Source organism: Acanthochromis polyacanthus, chromosome 16 (assembly GCF_021347895.1).
Source record: "Acanthochromis polyacanthus isolate Apoly-LR-REF ecotype Palm Island chromosome 16, KAUST_Apoly_ChrSc, whole genome shotgun sequence".
Classification (NCBI taxonomy): Eukaryota; Metazoa; Chordata; class Actinopteri; family Pomacentridae; genus Acanthochromis; species Acanthochromis polyacanthus.
The window spans coordinates 26,343,951-26,370,302 of record NC_067128.1 but is presented as its reverse complement, the minus strand read 5'-3'; the positions used below and the strand labels follow the sequence as shown (position 1 = coordinate 26,370,302).

Below are 26,352 nucleotides of genomic sequence, written 5' to 3'. Positions count from 1 at the left end.
GGTGTTAAGACATGTCTCTTGACCTAATTGTTCACGTATGCATGTGTGGCTCAGTGGAAGGTGCAGCAATGAAAGCATTCATGGGATTAAAACCTGTCTACACTCACACATCAGCTCTGTCTTTTCTGTGTCAAAAAAAAAAACAAGGGAGCTACTGTAGTTTTTGCCCCACAAACAGATGAGTCAGCGTTTATGCTTCTAGCCGAGTCATTGTCAAATCACATAACAGTCGAGGAGGAAGTGGAGCAGAGAGAGTCTGAGCAGGCAGCAGGATGTTTGATGGGGGAGCTGTTGGCGAAAAATCAGTATTCATGGCTGGAGAGAAATGCCACGTGTTTGTCATAACGGAGACCGTGAAGCGCAATGTAAAGCCTGCAGCCATCTGAGGGAATTTAGTGGGTCACGCTTACAGCACATTAGTCAAAATCTGCCATATTTCCATGGCAACCTGCCCTAGTAAAGAGATACAACTCTGACAGCTGTTTGTGCAGCTGTGACTAGTTGTTAAAGATTAGTTGACTAAACAGAATTTGTCTTGGTCTCGTGCACTTCTCTAGAAACTACAGCTTTTCCCATCTCTCCTGAAAGGCCAGTTTCAGTCCACGTTAAGACAAAGAAAGAGAATGAATATGAATAAAATACTCAGAAACTGATGTTACCAAAGTCCAAAGAAATATGAACTCATACCAGATGCTTTTTTTTCTCTAATATAGAAGTTATTTACATAAATAGAGAGTAACTGGATATATTTACTCCACTGCTGTGGTTTAGTACAACTTTGAAGTATTTGTACGCTAATATTTCAATTTCATGTTTCCACTCCATTAGATTTCAAAGGAAATGTGATATTTTCTACTCAGCTACATTTGTCTGACAGCTTCGTTTTCTGTTAAAGAAAATATTTTACACAACGTGCAATATAAAGCTTTTAAAATGGCATTGATAAAGATGGGAGAAAAAGTCCAAAAACGGAAAAAGGATTTGTGTATCAGAATTTTGTTTCTTCTTCTTTCCTCTGTATTTAATCTCCCAATTTACTCTGAATGAATATAAAGCTGCACAGAAATAAGTCCAAAATAGCTACAACAGTAACATGCTGCTCAGTCACTAATGCTTCACTATTAATAGTCTAATCACGTAATACTGCATGTGTTGAAAAATCACTGAGCAGGACCAAACTAGCCCTTTGCATTTTTTAAGGTTTTTCATGCTTGACTTTCTCATCTAATAGACTATTTTTACATTGCTGTATTGGTACTGGATCAAAAAAAAAAAAAAAGCTTCTTCACCCACTGGATATTTTAGTAACTCAACTCATTCGAAAAGCTAAATCAAGAGAGCTGACTCAGACATATTCCTTTAGGATTTTCTGAATACAGCATTTTGTAAATTATGGGCCCATTTACAGTAAAATAGACCATAGACTAGGGCATGTTTACTGACAGGGCTACTTTGTGATTTTCAGGTTAATTCCAATTCTCTCTCACCTTGTGAGGGTTCAAAACACCATCATGACAACAAACAAATACCGAACTCAAAGCTGCGATACAATAGCTTACAAACCAATGGGTAAAATTATTTGCAGTCTATGATAACAACAAACGAATATCTTGATCCTGAAGCTGTCTGCTAACTTTTCCAGGACTAATAACTTTGTAAAGTTAGCTGCAACAGTAACATTAAGCATCAATTATTCAGAAAATAATACAAACACAATGATAAGTGTTGTTTTATTGGTTCCTCATGTGTACAGATCAGACAGTGGTTCTTACAACCCTGACAGTATCAGAGGAGATGTACACCAATCAGGCAAAACATCATGACCACCTGCCTAGTGTTGTGTTGATCCCCTTTATGCTGCTAAAACTTCTCTGACCCAGTGGGGCATGAGCACAGGACCTCTGGGGATGTCCTGTGGCACCGGGATGGTGGCAGTGAATTTTGTTGGTCCTGTAGGTTGCAGGGTGGGACTTGCTTAGATTAGGCTTATCCTGGCACATCCCACAGGTGCTCAATAAGATTTGGATCTGTAAAGTGTGGAGCTCAAGTAAGTAGCTTAGCTCTGTCGTGTTCCCTGGGCAACTGCTGATCAGTTTTTGAGGTGCATCGGAGTGCATTGCCCTCCTGAGGGTGGCAAGTGGCATCAAGGACTGCAGCTGCCGTGGGGGGTGGGGGGTTGAGGTATTGCTTGACCTGCATTTTTTAGGTGGGTGTTACATGTCAGACATTTATATAAATGTCAGGACTCAAGGTTTCCCAGCAGAACATTGCATTATAGCAAGATGTTTTCTTACTTCACCTGGCAGTGGTCATAATGTTGTGACTGATAGGTGTATAAGACTGTATTGGCAAGTAGGAAGTAGAACTTGCACACTGACATTGCGGACAATAAAAACAGTGTGTTTAGACTCCTGTGCTTCTTGTTTGCTTTCAAACTTTTTAACCCAATCTGCCCGTGTTGTTAAAAGTAAACAGACCACCAAAAAGGTAGTTATGTAAAAAGAAATGTACGAAATTGTTTGCGATCCAGAACAAAGATCTGAAAGGGCAAAACAAATATTTTTTTTGTTCTGTGTGTCCTCATGAGCTTTACCAGATACCTACTTCCACTTAGCTGGTATGAGCACCGCATAAATAACAGGTGTGGACAGGTCCATAAATTCATCATGCATAGCACCAGTAAAGTATTTGTTTTGACCACTCCCCATAAAAACTTTGACCTCCTTTACGGCTTACACAACATGACACTTGTGAGTCCATGTGACTTCTGTTTACAGGCCCTGGTTTTCCTTGAAAGTTGGTGGTGTGAACTCAGTTAAACAAAGCAAACAAGCCATTGAACCATGGTTATAAAGCATGCTTTAGCAGTGGGGAGCTCCAACATTTGGAAATTCAATTTAGCTTGGAGTGTTTTTGAGATCCGGCAAGTGAAAAACACGCCCCTTCCTCTTTGTGATTGATTGGAACTAGACTGACACTGGCATGTTTGGTGCAACCACATAGGCTTTTCAGAATCAGTCTTTTCCTGCCTCAGCAGCAGCGGATCAACAGCTGTCAATCCTTAAGATTAGCGACTCCGTGTGTTTCCCTACTTCCAACCACACAGCAGGTGGTGTGTCTGCATGTTAACGATCTGAGGCCGATGGGATGACTTGCTGCCTCTTGTACCACCCCCTGTGTGCATGTAGAAAGCTGAGGTGTCAGCTAAGAGGTGGATCCGGTGAACTGAGTGGATTCTTCAAGTTGTTTTAAAGACACTGTCCTCATGACAGGAAGTATTCCCAGGACATCATTTGAAATGCTTTGTGACTACCTATCTATGTTGTCTAAAAGTTGTCAGTGACTATCCAGTGCAAGTTGCTACACCTGCACCTTTCACCATTATTCCAGTAGTTTTGTCATTGTTCATCATTGCCAGTAACTATAGATAGACAAGCAATAATAGTACTGTCAAGTTCTGAATTTTGGTATGAACTCAGCACTGAATTGCTTGTGTTGACTTGGATGGGCTTGTTCTCTTTTCTGTAGGTTGGTCCTGTGGGGAACTTGATGCTCCCATAAGAGACCCTGTAGTTAATACATGGAATGGGTACCATGTAGTTTGCAGTATGGAACCACTAGTTCTGGGAATGTGTTAATGCTGAGAATGCATTTTTCTCTACACTGACTGGAAGTTTGCTTTCTGATATATGTGTCGACCTTATGGCAGAAGTAACTTTAACTTTAGAATCACATTGAGGCATAAAAATAAACAATGATACAACATAGAAAGGTAGGGGAAGGGCAAGTGACAATTGTTGACATGATGGAGCACCCACCTACCGTCACACCACAGTTGAGGTCATTTAGGGCAAATGTTCTTCCTCGGACACCTTATAGCATTTTAGTAAAACTTGATGTTGACAGTCTGACCCCGGAGGACAAACTTACGATGCAGAATCTAAAGAAAATGATAAGCAAGCGTTTGGTGTGCTCCTGACTTGACGTATCTTCTTCAGCTTTGGAGATTGTGGTTTCTTCCATCTGGAAGGCTGCTGTTTGTTCTCTGGTTCATCACTATAGACCCAACTCTTGTCACCAGTGATGATCCTCGATATAGAGGTTGGGTTTCACACTTCGACACAGAACTGCTTCTGTAGATCCGAGGAAAAATCACAACCTGCATGTGGTCACAAAACATGTTTAACACAGGGCCTGATGTGCCTGTTGCATGTGCATGGCTTTGTTGCTCGCTGTTCAGGACTGAATCAGAACTAATTGGATCATCTCATAAAAACAGCAAACAAAACAAACCTGCAGCTGATTTTTTATTTGTATTATTCTTTTTGCATTTTTTTGGTCAGCTGGAAAAGATAAGTCCAATAATCACTCTGCTTTAGCTTTGCTTTTGGTCTCCACTGTGCTCTCTGGTACCTATTAGGCTCTTTAGCTGCCAGATGCTACACTATCTCCTTAGCTAATGGTGTCTGTCTTTAAAAGTCTCTGTATCTGCCTGCTGTAGGCTGCTGAGCAGGTAGTGTACAGTGGCTTTTTTGTCCATTTTCTCCGAAAATAGATGTCTGCCTCACAAAAACATGAAAAGATGTTTGAGTGAACCAAAACAATAAATCAGTGGACTGGGCGATTAAACAATAAACTGAAACTAAAGATAAAACTATAGAAAAACAGATATACCAGACAATAATACACACGGTATGGATAATCTTTGTCAAGGACAGAAAAGATTGTTCTACACTAAACATACTGTGAGGGACGTAATAATGGTTTGTTGTTGCATCCTGTTTCTTGGCACAGCTACTGACTTTATTCAATTAAGAAGAAATTTAGCAATTATCTGAGTGTCTTTTTTTTATTTTTGATGTTGGATGACTGATTGGTGGTAAAGCAACTTTATTTCTTTCTCTCTATGTTCAGGGGTGGACATCCTGAAGCTGGTTGCAGCCCATGTGGGCACCCAGTGGATCGATATCTATCAGTCTCTGGCCAATGCCACGGAGCGGGAGGTGGCTGCCTTCTCCAACGGCTACTCGTCCGATCACGAGCGGGCCTACGCCGCGCTGCAGCACTGGACCATCCGGGACAGCGACGCCAACCTGGCCAAACTGATCAACGCTCTGCACCGTCAGAGGCGCATTGACGTGGTGGAGAAGATCCGCTGTGTCATGGAGGACAACCCACAGGTAAGTTACACTCATGTGTGAGCAAGGCATTCTAGTACCGGCGTGTCCTGTTTTAAATGAGTTTGTCAGATGTACTCAGCTGGAAAATATCTGCCCCCTTTGCCTCTTCACATCTTTTCCATCAGCCGCTCTGTCAACATCTCTGGCACATGCTGTAGAACACTCTGTTCTCTGCGTGTCTCTCAGACTGATATCTAATCTGGGTGGAAGGCTTTCTGGTGTGCCCCTCTCAAGACAGTCCCTGCGGTTCAGCATCATTCCTCACATTAAAGCAACACGTTGCTTTGAGAGGATGACTTGATGTTAAAACAGTAATTGCTCTCGGTGCTGCAGCTTCTTCTTGGTACTGTGCAGTTTTAGAAAAGTGCTTGTCGGATAAGCGAGGAAATGGCATGACTTTGGACCAGATTTCTTTTTGGTTGAGGCCAGAATGAATGTGTGAAGACGAACTAAACAAGACATGACAGACTGAGGGGAGGCCAAAGTGCCCAGCAGGGAATAAGCTGTGGGCTCTTGAGAGCTTTTTAGACGTTAATAAATTTGTTACACTGTTCATTGAGACTGTCAATGCATCTCCTCATGACTGGATGTCAATTTGTCTTGTTTTTTCTTTGCTTTTGTAGAGCAATATACATCACAGTAGGTGCTCAAATGTGTTAAAATCCTAAATATAAAATACATTAATACATTAAACCAGCTTTTTGGAAGCTGTAGTTATTAAGGCTTTATTTTAAATTATTTATACTAATACCAAAAACTTTCCTGATTCACACATGTGACTTGAGAAATATGCAATCTGTTTTGCTTTATATTAACATTCAAATTTTAAGGTAATAAAAGCTTGAATTCATCAGACAGAAAAGGCAACAAAAAACATGTTTTGCACATTTAATAAATTATATGCTCTTATTGGATATTTGACAGAACTTTTTCTTCCAATTGTTATTATTGTTATTATTGTTATTATTATTTTGCAATTCTTTGATGTTAAAAGTTGAAAATATATCTTCTATATGAAAACTATAGTGGTAATTATCTGAACTGAAAGTAATGGTTGATGAATTTTAATGATCAGTATTGTCAGTTGATAACAAACCACGAACCTTTATCTATGTCTAGTACTGAATTAAAAATCTAACTGCCTCGGCTTTCTCTTGGTTCTGCCTCTTGGTATTTTTATAGCGCAGTGCAGTTTCATCAACGCAAATCTGATATCTTGCTCCTCTGTTTCGCCTTCATCCTATCAACCCTGCTCACATGTATTGACATGATGCAGCCTGTTGCATGCATGCAGCAGCATGACGGTAGTTCACATGTCCGAGTTTGCTCATAGGCCACCAGTGAGCAGCCTGATAATCTCTTCAGGACACAAACAGGAATCCATAAACACGGGTCACTGGGGACACACTGGATCCTTCGTCACCATGTACTTCCCCCATTTCTTGTTCCTCTAACTTTTCAGTGAATTCTGTCAAATTAGTCCTGCTCACCCCCTTCCCAAGATCATCACTGCACAGTTACACTTTTGTTCGAGCAAAGACGTGCCAGCCAGTTATAAATGGTTCTTTCTTCAGTGCTTAATAATCAGCAGATTATCTCCAGCGAATGTTTTTCGATCTGCCTTAGTGGATTGATGCTGAATAAGATAATAGATATTAAAATTGCTTAGTGAGGGAGGATCTTATGCAGAATACAGTGTGTTAAGTAAAGGCAGTGGAAAGACCTCAGCATGAACTAGTGCACATTGTTTTACACACTGGCACTGTTTTTAATGTTACACACAAAGCAAGGCACGTGCAGAAATGTTTTTTGCCTGAGTTGCCTTCAAATCCAAACAGTTTGGATGTCAGCCAAATCAGTAGGGATTATCATTCCTATATATACTGTAGGGGAAGGTAAAAACCAACTCCCCCAGCTAGCAGACTCAGTAGGCCAATTTAATGGTGCTGCCATGGCATGTTCTCAGGAGGACCCAAGTGCATACGCAAAAAACACAGACTGGTAGTGGCAAAAAGACATTTCAAACAACAGTAACTTGCAAAGGTTGGAGAGAAAACATAAGATGACAGGAGAGCAAACAAAAGACGGCTGAAAGTCCAGAAAACAATCCAAAGTTAAAGTCAGATTAAAGATCAGAAATCACAAATCCAGAGAAATCCAAAAGTGTCTGAACCAGAAACATGCAGAGAATCAAAAAGGTCAACATGAGGTGGGCAAACAGGACAAACTGGCACGACACAAGGGACTGACAAGACTAGCTATTTATACACCGTAAACTGAACAGGGAGACAAGACACAAGTGAAACATATCAGAGAAATCAAAAGAGGAAGGAAACAGTCAAAGGAAGGAAGTATAACAACAAGAGACACACATGGACTGGGAATTACAAAATACAACAGAAAATAGATATAAAAACCAAGACCATGATCGGTGCTCTGTTTTCACCCCATTTAATGGTGGGGAAGTTGTGATTTAGCATTTACATAGAGGAACAAAAGTCTCTCTTTAGTCTTAATTCAGACCTGCTTAGACTCAAGATTGAGTCTCCTCTTGGACCATATATTTAGTTTAATTTTCTGACTTACTGTAGATCCTGTTCTGACTTTTGCTTTAGTTTCCTGTCTTTCACTCTGTGTTTGATAAAGTTTAGGAAAACTAATTTCGCACAAACTTCTATTGATTCCTGACCTGATACTAGGAACAGGGATGCTGCTGCCCATGTTGTTCAGCTTGAGTTGGGAGTTAAGTCGTTTTCTTTTGCTTCCTTTTCAAGGTTGCTTAGCAGGTTGGAACACTGTCCACTGCCTTTTGATTTTACTACTTAAATTGATTTAGCAACACCCTGAGGCCCTGTTATTCTTTGCCGTATTCCCTAATTGGTCTCTTAGTTATGCTACTAAGCAATAAATGACTTTATTACACCAAAAACAATTGGTTTTATACTGCTTCCCTAAGCCCTGGTACATGACACTGTCGCTACCATAAGTGATGAAGCACCATTTTGTCCACTCTGGTAGAGATTTTACATGCACTTTTTCACATGACCACAAGTGATTTCCAACAAAGTGTGTCTGCTTAGCATACTGGCAGCTACAGGAGGTCCCTGTTGGCAGATACGTATGGGAATGATGTGCTCTGATTAAAGGTCATTTATTGGACTGATCACATGAGAGGAGAGGATGCAGAAGACAGGGTGAGATGGAGGCAATCGATTCGCTGTGGCGAAGGGAAAAGCCGAAAGGAAAAGAAGAAGATTGGACTGATCACATCCGAATCTGGAGGCAAGTTCCTGCAGCAGAATTCAAAACTGTTGCACCAGCAGCACGTTGATGCCTGTGCTTTTCAATCAAATCTGTATCTGTGTACTTTTATCCATGTGCATGCTGCCTTTTTTTTTTTTTTTTTTGTTTTTGCTAACAAACCTAATGAAAAACCAACAGGCAAAGGTAGATGGTTTGTGAAATTACACCTGTATATGCACCTGAGAACATTGTGAGTGATGTTTCCTGGGGTCATTTGGGTCTTCCAACATCTGATATCGTCTCCCAGGTGACCCATCCGTCATTGATCAGGAAGCTGTTACCTCTCCCCAGGGGTCTTCTGTCTGAAATCCACAGCTATCTGGATCTTTCTGTTGCCTCAGTGATGTTCCTGATATTTCTTCTCCTTGTCGCTGCAGTGATACCAAGTAGGATCCGGGCTTTGTTTTGCACTTGCCCTTCAAATCCTTTTGATTGCGGTATCAGTTAAGCTTTATTGCCCTATAAAGAAGACATTACACAACCTTACACAAAAGTCGAGTATGTTTTCTGAAGGCTTTTCTGTCTTGCCAAGTGTTTCTTTTCCTCGTGCTTCTTGTGGAGGACAAGAAATACAATGTCGACCATGATTCACACTGATTGAACAAAATGAGATTTCAGCTCTGCTCTTGTTGTAACCAGAAGCTTCAATGCAGGAAAAAGCTGTGTGGAGGTAATAAAAAAAAAGGCATGGAAAAGAAATCAAGAAAAAATGTTTGCAGGATGTACAATATATGTGTAGCATATGCAAGGATTATACGTGTCAGAATCAGTCTGTGAACAGCATGTTCTTCATTTCACAGCAGGTCAGTGTGACTCTAGTAGGAAGCATGTCAATACATCTTTTACATAACAGCAATGTATGACATTTGACGTTGCCTCGTCACAGTATCAATGGCATTCCCACTGGAAAAAACTGAGCATCAGCTGTTTGATGGATGTTTCTATTTTTATCTTTGCTGCCGCATGAGAACTGAAACCAGACAGAAGACTGTTGTGATTCTCTTCCTCCCCTCTCTCATGTCTGTTCCCCCTCACAGTGAAGCCTCCTCTGAAGAAGTGAGTTTGCATAGCAGAGAGCCAGAGCTAAAATAGGCCTTTAAATAGGCGTACTCACCACAGTGATACTGATACAAGTCTAAAAATATGCTCCATTTTGTTCTGTAAATGCTGCAATATATGTTCTAAATCATTAACCAGAAGTTGACAAGTACTATTTTCGATCTACAAACAACATAGCTCATGATTAAAGTTCTGTAAACTCAAAAATATATGTTTAATTCATGTTTTAAATTAATGTTTAATAGAGATACCGCTGTGCCTGCCTGCTTCTCTGGCCCTGGCGTCAGTATGTACAAATAAGTGATTAAAGGGCAACCATGCTGTTTCATTTCGATAAGTCTCCTGTGCAGAGTTAATGAATGCATCATGTTGGAGACTGCAGCAGACGGAGCTGCTGTCCTAGGGGAGGGCTGGAAAACAGAAGGAATCAGTGAAGAGGAAAGCTTTAGATTTTGTGGCTTTTTAGATTTTCCTGTTTACCAATTCAAAGCAGAGTCCGAAATGTTTGTGCAAGTCTGTGAAAAGTCAAAGAAAGACTCAAGAGGGCGAAGGAATAATTGACCTTTCACTTCACAGAAGCAGCTCTTGAAAAATTGATTTGCTTTGGCGTGCATGGCTTAATGACTGCAACTCTAGTGGAACTGATTATTAATTGAATGCAGAGAAGATTTCCTGTGTTTTCTTTTAGCATCAAGACTCAATCCTTGTTAATCACCGCAAAGAAACTCAAAGCTCAACAGAGTAGGAAGCTCACATCTACAGGAACACACTCATTGTACTCCATATTAACAAAATACCATTTGAAAGGGACTGAATACACTCTCAAATCTAAAATCTCGAATACTGCTACAGTCAGTTTTGCTGATCAGTACCATCACTCAACTCTTATCTGGCCAAGTGCTGAGAATTCTGGCTCTGAAACCCTAATTTCATTTGTGTTTTGGAACAAGAGCTGCCGGCAAATCAGAATTTGACGATAACTCATGACCAAATGGTGAAAGCTCCAGAGCTATGAGTCTGTGTCGCTGTGAAGTGAAGCACTGAGGAAGCTGGCAGTTCAATTTACATGGTAAGAATATTATAGATAGCAAGATTTAATTCTTAAGATAAGTATTATTTTCAGTTTTGGACACCATTCCTATCCAGCAAATTAAATACTGAGATCTGGGGAAGCAACAGCATTAATAAAAAGAAGTACAGCAGTGCAGGGAAACCAAATAATAGTTGTGCTCATACAGCTCTCCGGAGCTGTGACACTTTTTTTGGCAACATTTCTAGGTTTGACAACCAAATAAAACCATAATATTACAGATAATCTGTCTCATTTTATGTTGCTAAATTGTACTTTGCTGTTGCGTTACTCTAAGGTGTCAGCCTTTAGTTTGGTGTCAACAGATACAATGAAAATAAGCCCCATGATTTCATAAACCAGAACTATCCTTTTGCAGATCACACAAAGCTAGTCTATTCATTTTCCCATGAAATCATTCCTTAGCAGGCTCTTAGGTTGAGCCTGGCTCCGGTTATTATCAGATCAGTGTGGGGACCCCACCAGTATTAGATATATGAAAGAGAGAACTGCGTCATGAGCTACAGACTATGGCGTCGCCTTGGAATCTGAACTAATCACTTTAGATAGTGCAGAGAACATTCAAGGATAATTTGTTGTTCCCATGACCGTCTCATCTGATTCGTGATGCAGTCTATGGTCCATTCATACTACAAAGATGGTAGACATTGGTCTGCTGCATAGATGTGTTGCATTGCCCCCAATGTCAAGCACACATGGCTGCAGTGGATGTTTCTGAGACTGGCTGTGACTTTGTTTAACGTTAGGCTGTAGAACCACATCACCTGTTATTCCAGAGGTATGCCGAGCGCTATGCAATAACCTGCTGCTAGGGTTTGGTGCCTTCCCGCTCTAAGCACAGGAAGTGGATGTAGCACAGGATAGCTGGAGAATTTAGACCTTCTCGATGTGTTTGTGATCCATTGTTGGAAAGTATGTCCAAATGAAAACATCTGCAAAGTCTACTACTTCAATTACAATCTTCTTAATGATTAACTATAGAAGTGTGGATAATGAAAAACAGCCTTCCCTTGAAACAGCATTGGTTTTCATTGATTTTCTCAAACTAACACAAATGCAAAGTTGATGTGGTTGCGGCTAATGCAGTCCCAAATTTTGGCCAAGGTACATGAACATCTGCAGGGGTGTTGTGGACTCTCATGCACTTGGGTAGATGATAAATTTGATGTCATATGGACCCTTACAGCCATGCAGATACAGATAGCATCAACTGGCTTTAACGTCAAAGATAAAACCAGCATTATTAGCATCTCTGTCAGCTTCTATGGACATATTCCCAGTGATGCCAATTGCTAAACATGATGATATTTATCTGGTACAAGTGCAAGATACAGAGTTACAGCAGCTAGTTACATATCAGAAAACACACATAACTTACATTACACTGACATGAGGCAGGTTAGAAAAAAAACTATATTTTGAAAGCATAGACACATTTGCACAAGGATTACTGTAATGGAAAAATCAATCAATAAGATAAAACAGAATATAAGATATGTGGTGAAAGATACAATACAAATTAGGCCGATACGTCTCCTCTCCTTGCACAGGAAGGAGTCATTGCACAGCTTCATTGCAAAAGACAGGAATAACTTTCTCTAGCTTTGGGGACTACAGTGGAGTTGAAGAAGCCTCCAACTGAAAACTCCCTGCTGTCTGATTAGTCGGTTATGCAGGAGATGCGAGGTGTTGTCCGATATGTTGAGCAATGTCCTTCATCTTTTTAGTTTAGCATGTTAGTGTGCTAACAGATAATTAAACAATAGAAAGCACAATTGAGACTGATGGAAACTAGTTTTAGTTTTGCAGCACAGCAATGGAACTACTGATCTTTTGACAGCACCAGATGATTTAGAAGTTATTCCGGTTAATCCTGATGCAATAAAGAGGGGTGCTCATGTATTTGGTGTTGAAATATTTCCCTGACAAAGTGAAAACTTTGTCCTTCTATTGGGCCTTGAGGAAAGGTGAAAGGATAGTGAGTCAAATGCAGTCATGGTCAAACCGATCTACTGGTATATCCTGAGCCACTCTGCTAGCATGGTTGAAAACAGAGAATATAATGTAGCACATAAGTGGATGTATGTGCATTTGCGATAAATTTGTTGGCCTTTAGACTGTCTTTCCACTATGAGATCGAGAGATTACTACAATATTTAGGGCCTAATTGGAGTTGATCTTGCATCTGCTTTTAAAGTGGTAGAAAGATAAAAAGGGGAATCACATTGTTCAATCTTATATATATATATATATATATATATATATATATATATATATATATATATGGCATATAGTCCTGGCAAAAATTGTTAGACCACACTTGTTTTCTTCAATTTCTTGTTCATTTTAATACCTGGTACAACTAAAGGTACATTTGTTTGGACAAATACAATGATAACAACAAAAATAGCTCATAAGAGTTTAATTTAAGAGCTGATATCTTGCCAATTTCCATGGTTTTCTTGATAACAGCCAAAATCACTTAAGTTCTTGCATCAATAGCTAGGACATTGTACTGCCAAAAACAGCTTTGAGGCATTCCATATTTTCTATTCTGCTATTCTGTTTGTTTTAGTCACATGATACACACACGCACACACACACACACACACACACACACACACACACATACATATGCAGTATACATATATGTATATATATATATATATATATACACATATATAAAGCCATCTACTCTCAGCCTCCTTCCCTTTTCTTAACTTTCTTCTTTCTGTGTGAAATGAATGTGCAAAAAGCTACAGCACTGCAGTACTCTTTTCTTCCACTTCCAACCACAATGAAGCACAATCAAATGCAATTTCAGCCCTAATTGAGTGTTTATGACTGAGGTCCCATTAGACATCTTTCAGTCCCTTCCATAACAAACCCCAAAAGATGATAAAATGAAACCACATCCATTACTTTCTGAAGAAAAGGACAAAAATTTCCCTGAAACTGTACTGATTAGTTTAAAGACATCACTATGTCCTTCATAATGCTGTAAATCTGCCAGCTCTGGCAAGTTCCTGGCTCAGTTTGTATGTGTGCGTACATACAAGTGGCGTTTGTGTGTCCGACCTCCTGTCCCCAGCAGGCCATTGTGTTGTGCTAACAGTTGAAGTCAGCAGCTTCGTCTTTTTGCTCCCACACACACACATTAGCCTGAGGAGCTTTCTGGAACAGCGGCACTGTTCTTCCTCTCAGTGACCCCTCTGCTGTGTCACGGGCTGCCAGCTTAAGGAAAGGAGACTCCGTGTGGTTTCAGAAAAGAGTGGCAGTGCTCTACATGAGTGGGCACTGATGCTGCTGAGAGGGGACACACTGTTCTCATAGCGGTGGGCTGCTGATGTTTGTCAGCACTGTGCAATTGAGGTTATACACTGTGCCTGTTCTGTCAACTGCTGTTTAATTAATTTCAATACAGTACAGAGACATAACTAAAGACCATGAGGTTGCAAAATACTTACATTTTACACTCATTTTCTTCAAAGACTAGCAGACTTGGATGTGTGTAAAATTCAAATGATATGACTGTTGTCTCACATGTAGAAGTTTTGAAGCTGCTGGTCGGTTGTGTTCGGAGTTTGCATGTTCTTTCCATTCCTTAGTGCCCTGTCTCTTGTCCTTTGGATCGACTCCACCCACCCCACCCCCACCCCACAACCCTCTATCGGATAAAGCAGGTTTAGCTGACGAGTGGATTCTTCAGAGTAGCTGCCTTTTGTTTCGCTTTATGATGTCGTCACCTGGAGCTTTTCCAAGATTATTGTGTTTGCTGTTGTTGCCAGAAGCAGACCCTTTAGGTGAGCTTTATTTATTCATTGGTGTGACATTTTAGAGTTAGAATTGGGACATGGGCTAAACTCCCTACAAAAAAAAGTACATTAAAACCACAATAACATTAAAACCACTTCACTACTTATTATAGGTCCCCTTTGTGTTGCCAAGCAGCTCTTACTCATTGGGCCATTCCCACAGGAACTCTGGGGAAGTCCTCTGGTGTCTGGTACCAGGTGATTGTTGCCAGATCTTGTGGATTGTGAGTTGGAACCTTGATGGATCATCACATCCGGCAAATGCTCGACCAGACTGAGATATGGGATTGTGAAGCCGAATCAACACCTTGGGCTCTTGGTCTTCTTTGAGACATTCTGGTGCAGTTCGTGTGGTGTAACAGGGTATAATGTCCTGCTGGAAAAGCCTGCTCGTGTTGAGGAGCAGTATCACAGTGGGGCAGGGATGTACTTGGTCTGCAACTACGTTTAAGTGGATGATATATGTGAAAAGAACAGCCTCTGTGTTTCTTTGTACACATACAGTTGCTTTGATTTCAGTTTCTCCCAATACAATCCCTTTTCTTTCTCTTTTCCGTTGTCCATCATTTTTGACCGCTTTAATCCAAACAAACATCAACTTCATGTTCTCGAATTCCAACCTCTTGTCAATCACAGTGAAGGTATTGCTGGCAAAGATGAAGTGACACAAGTATAAGCAAAACAAGACGTAGCATTGGCGTTGCTTTCTGCTGCTAGTGGCAGCTCTTGGCCACAAAGAGATGAAGTTTGATGCAGAACTTTCCATGTTTCTTATTTTCTTTTTGATCTTTCTAGACTTGTATGTGAGTTGGCCATGGACTTATTGCTTGTAAAGGTAGCGGCGTTACATAAGCTGGTGATACAGTATGTTAGGTGTTTGTTAATGTGCTGTTCAAATAAGTCAGAATCATATTAGAATCTTCAGTATTCTGCTTGAAATAGCTCTTGCTCATGTTCCTTGAGCTGCTCCTGAGCAGTTTCTGTGGTGTGGTGAGCTGTACTGTCCGGCCAGAGGAGGTCATGACTATCTGGGAATGCTGTTACTATGGGGAAGGGGATGCCTGGTCTGGAACATCCACATGAATGTCAGGATCCAAGAATTTCCAGCAGAATGATGAATGATTTCCTTTCATCTTCAGCGGTTTTAATGTTGTGGCTCTTTGGTATATAGCACAAAGACATGGAACTCTCTTTTTCTACAATATGGGATCCCTCACTGTAGCGCTACAGGGGAACATCGTCAGGAGGTTGGTTAGGAATTTGTCAATAGTGTGCAAAGCTATTGTCAAGGCAAGCAGTGGCTCCTTCAAATAATTTTATAACAACATAATTCCATTCATATTTCATTCATATTCACATTTAATAGTTTTACTGTTGTCAGAGTGTTATATTTTGGAGAGAACAGTAAAAACATTAAAAAACACTTGATTGAGTAGGTACAGTATGTCCACACATTATGCTACTAGTTTAAGTTCAAGGTTCATAACCTATTAACCTAAATATGTAAGAACCTGTTAAATTTGATTTGATTAGACAACTGACTTCCAAAAGATAATTCTGTGAGAAATTATGAGCTACATTTCAGAGGAAAATTTGTCACTGTTTACGTAACGGTAGTTTTGTTAATTAAGTTACACATTTAAAAAACTGCTTTTAGCACACTTTAATCTTTCTGCTCTGAGAAATGCTTAGTATGGTCATGAAGTTCTAGTTTCGTTGACTTTGTCTTTTCCTGTTGTCGTTTTTTCATAATTTGTGTTGTGTTATTTTCTTGTTAGTGCAATGTCGCCGCATATCAGTAACCTGACAGACCAAGCTGCGAAGCAAAAAACTGAACCAAGATTGCAGAAAACCGGCAGCCACAATAAGTTCAGATCTGTGCCACAGATTTGACAATCCGATGTGTTGAGCTTGTGTGCTTTTTGCAAGCATGACTTCCTGTCCCCCGATGCTGCTGCATTTACCATCCCTCATGGGTCTTCGTGTTTTTCTGCTTCTGCCTCTAAAAAAATATTTGTTCCATTTACGTCTGCTGCTGTGTGAAAGTCACTGTGTCTTTGTCACGCTGTGCATATGTGCCGCTGTGCCTATATGTAAGCTTGCCTTTGTTAGCGAAACAGCGTGTGTTTGTTTTGTCAGAACCACGTAAGCAGCAGCCCAGTGACCCAGGCATTATGGAATAGGAAACAAAAAGACAGAAGAGAACAGTGCTGGTGTTTCTGTGTCATACCCTGCTTATACACTTCTAACAGCCTGAATTTTCCTCACTGTTAAAACTGGATTTCTTCTTAAGTTAAATGTGTAGCCCAGTTAAATTACTTTGGTTTTGTGTATTTAGCAGAGCTGGGACCAAGTCCTTGTTTTGCAAGTCAAAGTCGAGTCTCAAGTCCTTGCGATCGAGTTCCGAGTCGAGTCCCAAGTCGAGTCCAAGTCCTAAAAATTTTTGGTCGAGTCCTAAACAAGTCATTAAAAAAATTAACCAGGGAGGTGCCGATAAGGAAATCGATAAGATATTGATACTCTTTTTGTGAGATGTGAGCTTGTAGATTGACAGTATGTCTGTCAAACACAAACAAGTGAAAGAAATGTACTGCCCAACTCCTACAATTCCAGAAATTAGAAGACACTATCACACCTTGAATTACATAAAATAAACTGAAGAATGCTTTAAGGGTCCAGAGTCCCTGTGCTGTTATGTCATTTTGCACAAGAGATAATAGAAAACCATTAACTTGAACTTTAATAAATAATAGAAATGGTATGCAGATAACATTTCAAAATGTTTATTTCTTTCAATGTTATTTATCCCAAAAGGTGCCACTGAATTTTAACAAAAACACTGCACACAAAAAGAGCCCAACACACAACTTTCTCTCTTGGCTATAACAGTCTTTGAGCTTAATTAGACAGGATTACTTAAAAAAATGCTAAAATGTAATGTTTTGTTTTTAAATGTAAAATTTAAATTTTAAAACACCACTTCAAAATGACTTGTTCTATCAGTTACTCTCCCCATGGTGAGTCGAATACAGGGAGAATTTTTCTTTTTTTTCACATTCCTTTAAAATGATTCAAGAAATCCAGCATGAATGGAATTGATGGAAGGGAGTGAAATTCTGCACATTCCTTGTGTTTCTTCAAGTGCCGGTTGAAGTTGGACGTAGTTTCATGACCGTCTGTGATCTTTGAATCATAAAACCTGCATTCAGCAATCTGTTTTTTGTTAACCACTTTGTAATTGTTGTAAGCAAAAGATTAATTTGCGGTTGACTCGTGCTGGGGCCCGCATTCGGTTCTTCCACATGTGAACGAGGGTGTGTCACACGTGTCGCACAGCAATAAACCTCCCCGTGACTACCAGTGGGTGTCCTTGTGATCCGATGAAATGAAGCGACACAAATTAAAATGATTCACACACTTTAATAAAAAATTGCACCATTATGACTCGACATAACTCGTCGATTAAAGGGGTTGAGTCAAGTCCAGGTCTAGAGTCACTGAGCTTGATTTCATCAAATTGAGTCAAAAAGTCATAAAATCGGGACTCGAGTCCAAATCTCGAGTCCAAGTTCCCATCTCTGATATTTAGTGTTTTGTGAATGAAATGACCTTTCTGCTGCAGTGACCTTTAGGCCCAACGGGCTCATACTGTGAAGAACAGCCATTATGCCTTCCCCAAACCAGTTGCTACTGGTTGAAGCCACGGGTTCATTACCACATTAGAGAGAGTGGAGGCGAGTGGATGAGGGAAGGAAGTGTGAGAGGGGGAGGGAGGAGAGAATAATGACAGAGTAGGATGAAAAGATAGAGGGAGAAGCACAAACCGAATGGGAAAGCAGAAGATTAAAGAACAAAATGGGAAAAGACACGACAAAGTTGAGGATAGAAGGAACGAGACAATGGAGATAATGATAAAATGGGAGTATTCAATGAAGTTGTGGTTTATTAGGGGCAGAATAATGACATTGGTCTTTGTGTCTAGAAGCAGCCTGGTACTCTGACAAGCAGAAATGCTGTCTAACTCTATTCTACTTATAGGGGTGCCATACAGATGTAAAAGAGATATGACATAAGTGGTGTCAGTTTTGTCATTTAAATGGAAAAGAAGGTGAATTTTCCTATTTTACAAATGTCTGACTATCCTTTTATGTGTCTATAAGCACATGTCATGGGGGTTTAGAGATCAGAGACAGAAATTGATAAATAGAAAAAGAAAGACAAAGGACACACACTATGAAATGATGTGAAATGGATGAAGATAAACGAACTACAGGAGGAGAAAATAATTTACGGTGCAACAGACAAACCTCTTTGTAACCTTCTGTTTTAATCTGTAATCTCGATGCTCTTTGAATGGTTCAGATCGTCATGAGGTTGTTTTTTAGTCACACGTTCCATCCAATCGTTTACGTCCACTTGACTCAACTTATGACTCTGAGCATCTTCCCGAATTGGTGCTTAGTTGTCTGTCGATCTGAAGTGTTTGAGTAGGTGTTCACCGTGTTTTCCTCCTTTTTCCTCCCCTTTACATCTACAGTTTGACATCAACCAGCTGATGACCTCCGTGAATGTAAGCCATAGCCTGAGTCCCATCCACAAGCCGCTCGAGTCTCCCACCAGCCTTGGCAGCAACGGTGGCAGCAGCAGCAGCAGCGTGGGTCGGGTCAGTGGCATGGAGCAGTCACCAGTGGATCGGACCAAAGGCTTCTTCCCTGACGAATCGGAGCCGCTGCTTCGCTGCGACTCCACCTCCAGCAAAGACTCGGCCCTCAGTAGGAACGGCTCCTTCATTACCAAAGGTGAGAGGTCAACTTCTAATTTACTTGTATAGGAATCTAAAATCCAGTTTTTAAACATTTTGAACAAAATAAAGCAGTCAGCTAAGTTTCTCTTTTATTTTTGGAAAATGCTACATACTGTATGTTTCAATTTGAAAAAACAATTAAAAGGAAAGATAAAGAAATAATGTAAATTTTTGCAACAGTGTGGAAAAATGCATATTTTAAAACAAAAATAGTGACAGTTAGAAGCATTGAAAAGCCCAACTCACTGAACCCTAAGAAGTTTCCTTGGGTTTTTGGTTCTGTCTCGTTTTTAATCACAGTGGGCTCATTTTTCTCTGCAATAAAAAGTCCTGCACATCTTTGGAAACAGCACAGCCATGACTAGAAGTACAGACATCTCGAAATGTATTTTGTGTACTAGGACACTATGATATGATATTGCAGTAAATCTTGAAAAACAATAAAAAGTAAATTTTCTTTACAAATTGATTATTTACTTTACAAAAAAAATGTAAAACTGGAATTAACATTTAAAAGACTTTTTCCAAGTGCCCACAGGTTTTACTAACACTGGAAAATAAATGGTAGCTCAATATGGTGGAGATATTTTACTACTTGTTTCCATGCTTCTGCGTCCTCTTTGCTCTGAGTAAACACAGCCTGCAGTTCAGACGTAAAATTCCCTGAATTTTTGTCACATGTCAGCGGATGAAGCTCAGTCACTAATGGCTTCTCTGTTGGAAGGAGATTTTTAAAAATGTATTATTTTTACAGAATCACGGACAAACTGTTTATTTTTGGCAAATCTTCAAACACGACATGTAAAATAAAGCGATGTTAATGGGATATGATGAGAAGCTTTAAGTTTCTTATGGAATGGAATGTCTTGGATGAGTAGTTCAAGCACCATCAGAAAGTTGAAAATCCAAGGATTCTTTCTGTATTTGACTCAGATAAATGGCGCAATTTTGGCAATTTTATTATTAATGAAACGTCTTTCAAACCCACCAGCTGGTTTTGGGGTTCAAAGGGTTAACTCTTTTTTATAAATTGACCATAGATATCCTGACATCTACAACATAGTGTCACAATCTGTCTTACATCCCTGAGAGAGCTCAAATGTGACGAATGAAAAAAGTGTCACTGTACGAGTCTGACTCAAAAATGATTCATCACCTTTAGTACCAATAGTCATAGTACCAATACAAGTTTTATTTGGCAACAGAGCAAATCCAATGTGTTCTCTATTTCATCCTCCATGAGGGTCAGAATGGTACAGATATTTTCACGTTCACATCTTTCTGAATGCAGCTGTAGTTCAACACTATGGAGGCTACTTCTGCAGGCAACAAATGTGTTTTGAATACTACAGGGTTCAGCAGTGGAACTTACAAGCATGAAGTGACCTGTACTGTACTTATGATTTCTGAAGTCGATCCAGCATAGCTGAAACAGATAATTTTAATGGAGTTTATAATCACCAAAGAGTTTTTAAGTGTCCTTAGTCACCCATTGGCCCAACAGCTTTGTTTAATGAGGAATTTCTGTGGCCAAGACGGATCATTATTCTGATTTGTTGGCAGTAGCCTGTAAGTTCATCAGCAGTTTCATATTCTTTACACTCTTAGCAAATGGTTCACTTTCAACTATTTTCCAACTTGCAGCATTGAACTTACTTTAAACACTGATGTATGGGTACTGACTGCCCTCTTGTGGTCACTCTGAACATTGTTCCTAAAATAACACCACAGTTTTTCATCAAGTATTCCATATATATAGACACATAATCACTTATTGTAACTGATGGTAAAGAAAACATTTTTAATGATGTTGTTGACTACAATTTTTGGAACATTTTCTAGGTTTTCAGAGACATACGTTGAAGATCCCTATACATTTTAAAATGCTTTATTCTGTGGCACCACTACTGTGTTAGTGGGATTATTATTGTACGTAAATTGTACTTCCACCTCTGATTAAAACAATGACAAGGAAGTTTGTAGCATATTGCACGTGTCTGTAGGTCCACATGCAATAAAGCAAGAGTGACTGAAAGTGATGCAGCATAGAAATCAAGTTCAAATCAGTTCGCACAATACTTATGCAGAATGCACAAATAGAATGAAGGAAGACTTGTATCTCTTGTTTACAGTAGCAATTTTCCCATGTTCACTTCAGCTACCGTTCTTTGTATTTTTTTCCTTCAATATCATTTAGAAATAAGTAAACTTGTCTTGTTCACATTAAGATAAAGTGTTGTAAAAAGCAGGTACTTGGAAACACTGAAGTCAACAACGCTTAAAAATTACTTTTTTCTGGGTATATTTTATGGTTCAAAGTCCAACAGTATCATTCCTCTTGACAAAATGCACAACTGTATACGAATGTGGGATGAAATACTTTCCAGACTAGATGTTGAACCACTGTATCTGGGAAGGTTTACAACTCCCAGTTGAAACATGCTAGTAGTTGACAATCTTAAATGAATTTCCTTCCGTTCTATTAGTCCTGGGCCATATATTCAGCGATCTTATCAAGAAAAAAAAACAATTTCCACAAACATGTAGCATCATGAAACGTTTCTCAACACAATATCAGTTATAAAGTGACATTTTGCTGAAATACAGCCCACAACACTGCTCAGAAGTGTATGATAGGCCACTGCTGTGTTGGAGGTTTCTCCTACAGATTCAAGATTTTCACCAAGCAGAAAGCAGTTCTATGAAAAATGATTGGCCTCACTTGAAAACAAGGGGCCTAGGTCTCATTTTGGAGCATAACTGTATACTAGCCTTTAGTTGCTGTCCACAAAAAGTCAAACGTTTGAGGTGCTCAAAGACAGACAGAAAGAAAAGCTCTGAGCTGGGATGCTGTTGCTCCCGGACAATGCCCTGTTCGTACAGCACTTTACAAGGTACATATGGCAACAGTTCAAAGCTACATTTGACTGTTTGTTTTCTACTGTTTGAGTGGGCATATTGTCCACAACAACAGCACACCAGTTTGAGGCTTTATGTTGCTTTTGTTTGCAGGCCTGACATCAATAAGCCCCAGACTGTAAGACTACAAGTCTCTATCACGGTGTCACAGTCTCTATCCTTTATTAGCTGAACTCCCACAATGTTTTCTGCTTGTCAATGCATAACTGCAGGCTTCCTTTTGTCTATGCAGTATTAGACAGTTAGAGGTTCAACATGGTGACAACAACAGCTAATGTAGAAGTGTTTATTCTCTCTGAACATCATGTTGTCTGTAAATTTGATGGGGACATTCCCGCTTGGAGGCAGCGGGAACCAGCTGTAAACAAAATACAAAACTATCAGTCAGCATGCTTTTTTTTGGGTTTGGCTGCTAATGTCACAATCAGTCCATCTTCTGGGCAGGTGGAAAGAGGGTAGAACTATACCAGGAAATTCACCAAGACACCTAGCTCATCAAAGTTGTCGAGCTGGTATAATGAAACTAGCTGGAACATGATGTGCCAAGCTACTGTAGTCCAGTTTATACATGGCCGTACCTATACAAGGGGACTATTGGAAGTGCACTGGTTTATGGTCTAATGAAGTTCTCCTGTCTGTTTCTCCTCCAGAGAAGAAAGACACGGTGCTCCGGCAGGTTCGTCTCGATCCTTGCGACCTGCAACCCATCTTTGATGACATGTTGCACATCCTGAACCCGGAGGAGCTGCACGTCATCGAGGAGATCCCGGCTGCCGAGGACAAGCTGGACCAACTTTTTGAGATTGCTGGAGTAAAGAGTCAGGAGGCCAGTCAGACGCTGCTGGACTCGGTCTACAGCCACCTGCCCGACCTGTTATAATGGAGGAACGAGGAAGAAACTGCAAGGGGCAGGAGAAAACGAAGGAATGTGTTTTACTAGAGGGAGTCAGATGTGGTGTTGTCCAGATGATGCGTGGGTTGACATTTGATCTGATAGAGTTTGACTTTTCATGTCAATTTGTCACGAGTCGAGCTTGGGGTTCACTACTCCCTGTAATGAATTGCTCAACTCTTTTCTGCGTCTTTACTCCTCTTTTCCTTCTCTCATCCTGTGTGTACACTTTACTCCTTCAAAACTCCAACATCCTCCACCACAATACTTGTTCAGCATAACAAAGTACTGTGACGTTAACCACAAGGCTCTAGGGCCTCCTAATTTTGAAAAAATGCTGGGTTCACAAGAAGCTGAGCACATGTTGACTCCATGCAAAGACACAAATAGCACTTTCTTTCTCTTAAATGGCCAATGCCTTCATACGTAAAGAGTAATACCAGTGTTTCTTTTTGTTGTTTGTGCCAATCATTCAGTCTTCTCTTGCCTTTAACATAATTTCAGTGTTAAAAATATTATTTAAGAGAGCAATTGTGGCTAAATGATTAGACAGACAATTGTAAATAAGCTACGACACTGGTATTATTCTTTGATTTTAGGGTTCTTGTAACACATTCTCAGATGTTTTCGCCCAGGTGTGGACCAACCTGTAAGTCACGTGCCTGAACTTTTTCCTTTTTGAACCTTGTGAACCCTTTTCCTTACACCCCACCTGCACCTGGAGCAGATCATGTGAGGGTTGCTTGTTCCCACCAGCAGGTAGCATGCGTAAGCTTAGATGCTCAACCTGCTGCTCTGGAACCAAAACCATATATCAAAACGTCAAAATAATCAAATTCTGGAGCACTATTTACCCAATCTGATGTTATGATATACGGTTTTGCCTTTATCTATTTTGCTTTTTGACGAAAAGGCTGAACAGAGCAGGAGGTTTACATCGTTGACCGCCCCGGCCTGCTTCTCTGGAATCAAAGCCATAAATCTAAAACAGTTTAGATGCATCGCTTTGGAAGCTCCATCGCTGCTGGACTCACTGGAAGGATCCGATAAATACTTCTACCAGTACGCACATTCAGATCTCTGCTAGCTAGCCCTGTTTGCCTCAACAAATGTAGCGTTGATAAAGTGTTCTTGATGCATTTTGGAGCTTCATGTTGGATTTTGAACCAGAAATAGAGAAATAATAGAACACCAGTGATTCTTTTTTTTCCCCATTCATGTTGGTACATGCTCTATGTAGTCAATATTTAAATGTAATAATAATGCACTAATTCTATTTACTATTGGAGACGCAGATATGTATTTTCTGTGTCCTCTTTTTTTCCTTTCTCATATTCTGAAATGCTGTTAACATTTGATTTTGTTGTAGTGTTTTTCCATATTTAGTTCGATTTATCATGTTGTATTCTCTCTGTTAACATTTTTGATTCTTCTTTTACGGGCATTCACATGTATTTACTGCCACTTGGTGTCACAAGGAGACCACAGTGCGATGTAAGGTATGCATATTCCATACTCTACTTGAAGTCTGTCTACTTGGCTTACTTGATTTTCAATGAAGATAATGTACTCTTTCAGTTCCTCTCGCATCCAGTGCTCTTTCTTAAAACAATAATAGACCTAAAAAGCACCACCAAAAAAGCTCGTCAGTGTTCGGAGCCATGAGAGCTACTGTGGTGCTGGATGTGAACTCACACCGGTTGATATGACACAAGGGAAGATTTTGGTAACAATGAACTGACATATTTAAAGTATTCCAGACTGAATGAAAAAGAGTGAAGGTTGTCCTGCTGTGGACTGCAGGATGTGGACGAAGGTGATGATGATGATTATGATGTGTGATCTGACTCTGCGGTGCCGTGGAGTCTCAAACTGCAGGATTGGAGCTTTTTATTTTCTATGGAAGTCTGAACAGGATGAGGGCAAGGTGTGAAATGCACATGTGGCATGAGTGGATGATTTCATCAAATTTCACACGTGTAACCAATATGTTTACTACTATGTAACCTCTTAAAATCAATGAATTAAAGCTCAAAACATTTGTCATAACTTGCAGTGTGTAATTGTCTCATTTTAAGCTTTTTAACCATTTTGAAAAAGTCAATTTAAATCTTTGATCCCTGTGACATGCCACAATGTAGCCCAACAAAATATCATATAACTAAAAATACTTTGCATAACTTTCTACCTACAATTCTTTCCTTTTTGATTCTTTAACCATTTTCCTGTTTGCTAGTTTAAAAGCCAAGTATCCTCTGTAGGGTCAAAAAGAGCACTGTGTAAATCTGTACTCTCCGTATACAAACCAGGCTTCTGGATTTGCAGCCTGCAAACCAAAAACAAAAAGAGGCATGTGAAAATTTGTAAATCCCCGAGTCCACAGATGTGTAAATTGTGTGAACAGATCATAAAAAATAAATTGCAAATCTGTGTAATTGTTTTACAAATTTGATGAATTCCTGCATCTTTAAGTGTTTTGTGACATTTCTCCACGTCTTGACGATTCTTTTCCAATCCCTCACACACCTGCCGTAACTCATTGTTGTAAATCCCTCACTTTTTCATTGAAAAAATTCAGTGTGGCTCCAGTTACACACACTGGGGGAGGGGGGGGGGGGGGGGGACCAGTTTTTCAATAAGAATCTGGTACACGTGTGGGTGTGTAAATTCAGTGCACCAGGCCACTGACTGATGGAAAGCTAGACTCACAAAGATGTCTCAGATAATCGTCAATTCACAACGGACCTGGTATTTATCTAGAAGAATAGAGGGCGTGCAGGATATAACGTATCCAGTGGTAGATGTGTTGGAGGCCTTAGAAGCAGCAAGACTGAAAATTTTTGCTCCCTTATGTACAACTGAGTCTCAACTGAATTAAATGACAGACATGAGTTTCATGCTTTTCTTTAACAGTAAATTCCCAATTATTGTGCAATTTGCTCACTGAATTTTTTCTCTCTTATATATCTGAGCGGGCTGCACAGTGGGCGAATGGTTACCGTTTTCGCTTTGCAGCAAGAAGCTCCCCGGTTCAAATCCCGGCCTGGGCCTGGGATCTTTATGCATGGAGTTTGCATGTTCTCCCTGTGCATGCATGGATTTTCTCTGGTACTCCGGCTTCCTCCCACAGTCCAAAACTATGCTGACGTTACTTGATAACTCTAAATTGTCCGTAGGTGTGAATGTGAGTGTGATTGTTTGTCTGTATATGTAGCCCTGCGACAGACTGGTGACCTGTCCAGGGTGTCCCCTGCCTCTGCCCGAGTCAGCTGTGATAGGCTCCAGCATCC

At 40.1% G+C, this 26,352-nt stretch overlaps 1 protein-coding gene across 1 annotated transcript in view; it reads left to right on the top strand.

Annotated features, from left to right (window-relative positions):
* Positions 1 to 25,111, top strand: part of tnfrsf21 (tumor necrosis factor receptor superfamily, member 21) — a 62,522-nt gene extending 37,411 nt beyond the window's left edge. Inside the window, exons 4-6 of the mRNA XM_022206710.2 lie at positions 4,915 to 5,180; positions 18,985 to 19,246; positions 22,821 to 25,111. Coding sequence (XP_022062402.2) covers positions 4,915 to 5,180; positions 18,985 to 19,246; positions 22,821 to 23,050 — 758 coding nt within the window. The 3' untranslated portion in view covers positions 23,051 to 25,111. The remainder of the gene's footprint in view (positions 1 to 4,914; positions 5,181 to 18,984; positions 19,247 to 22,820) is intronic.
* Positions 25,112 to 26,352: the final 1,241 nt, after the last annotated feature.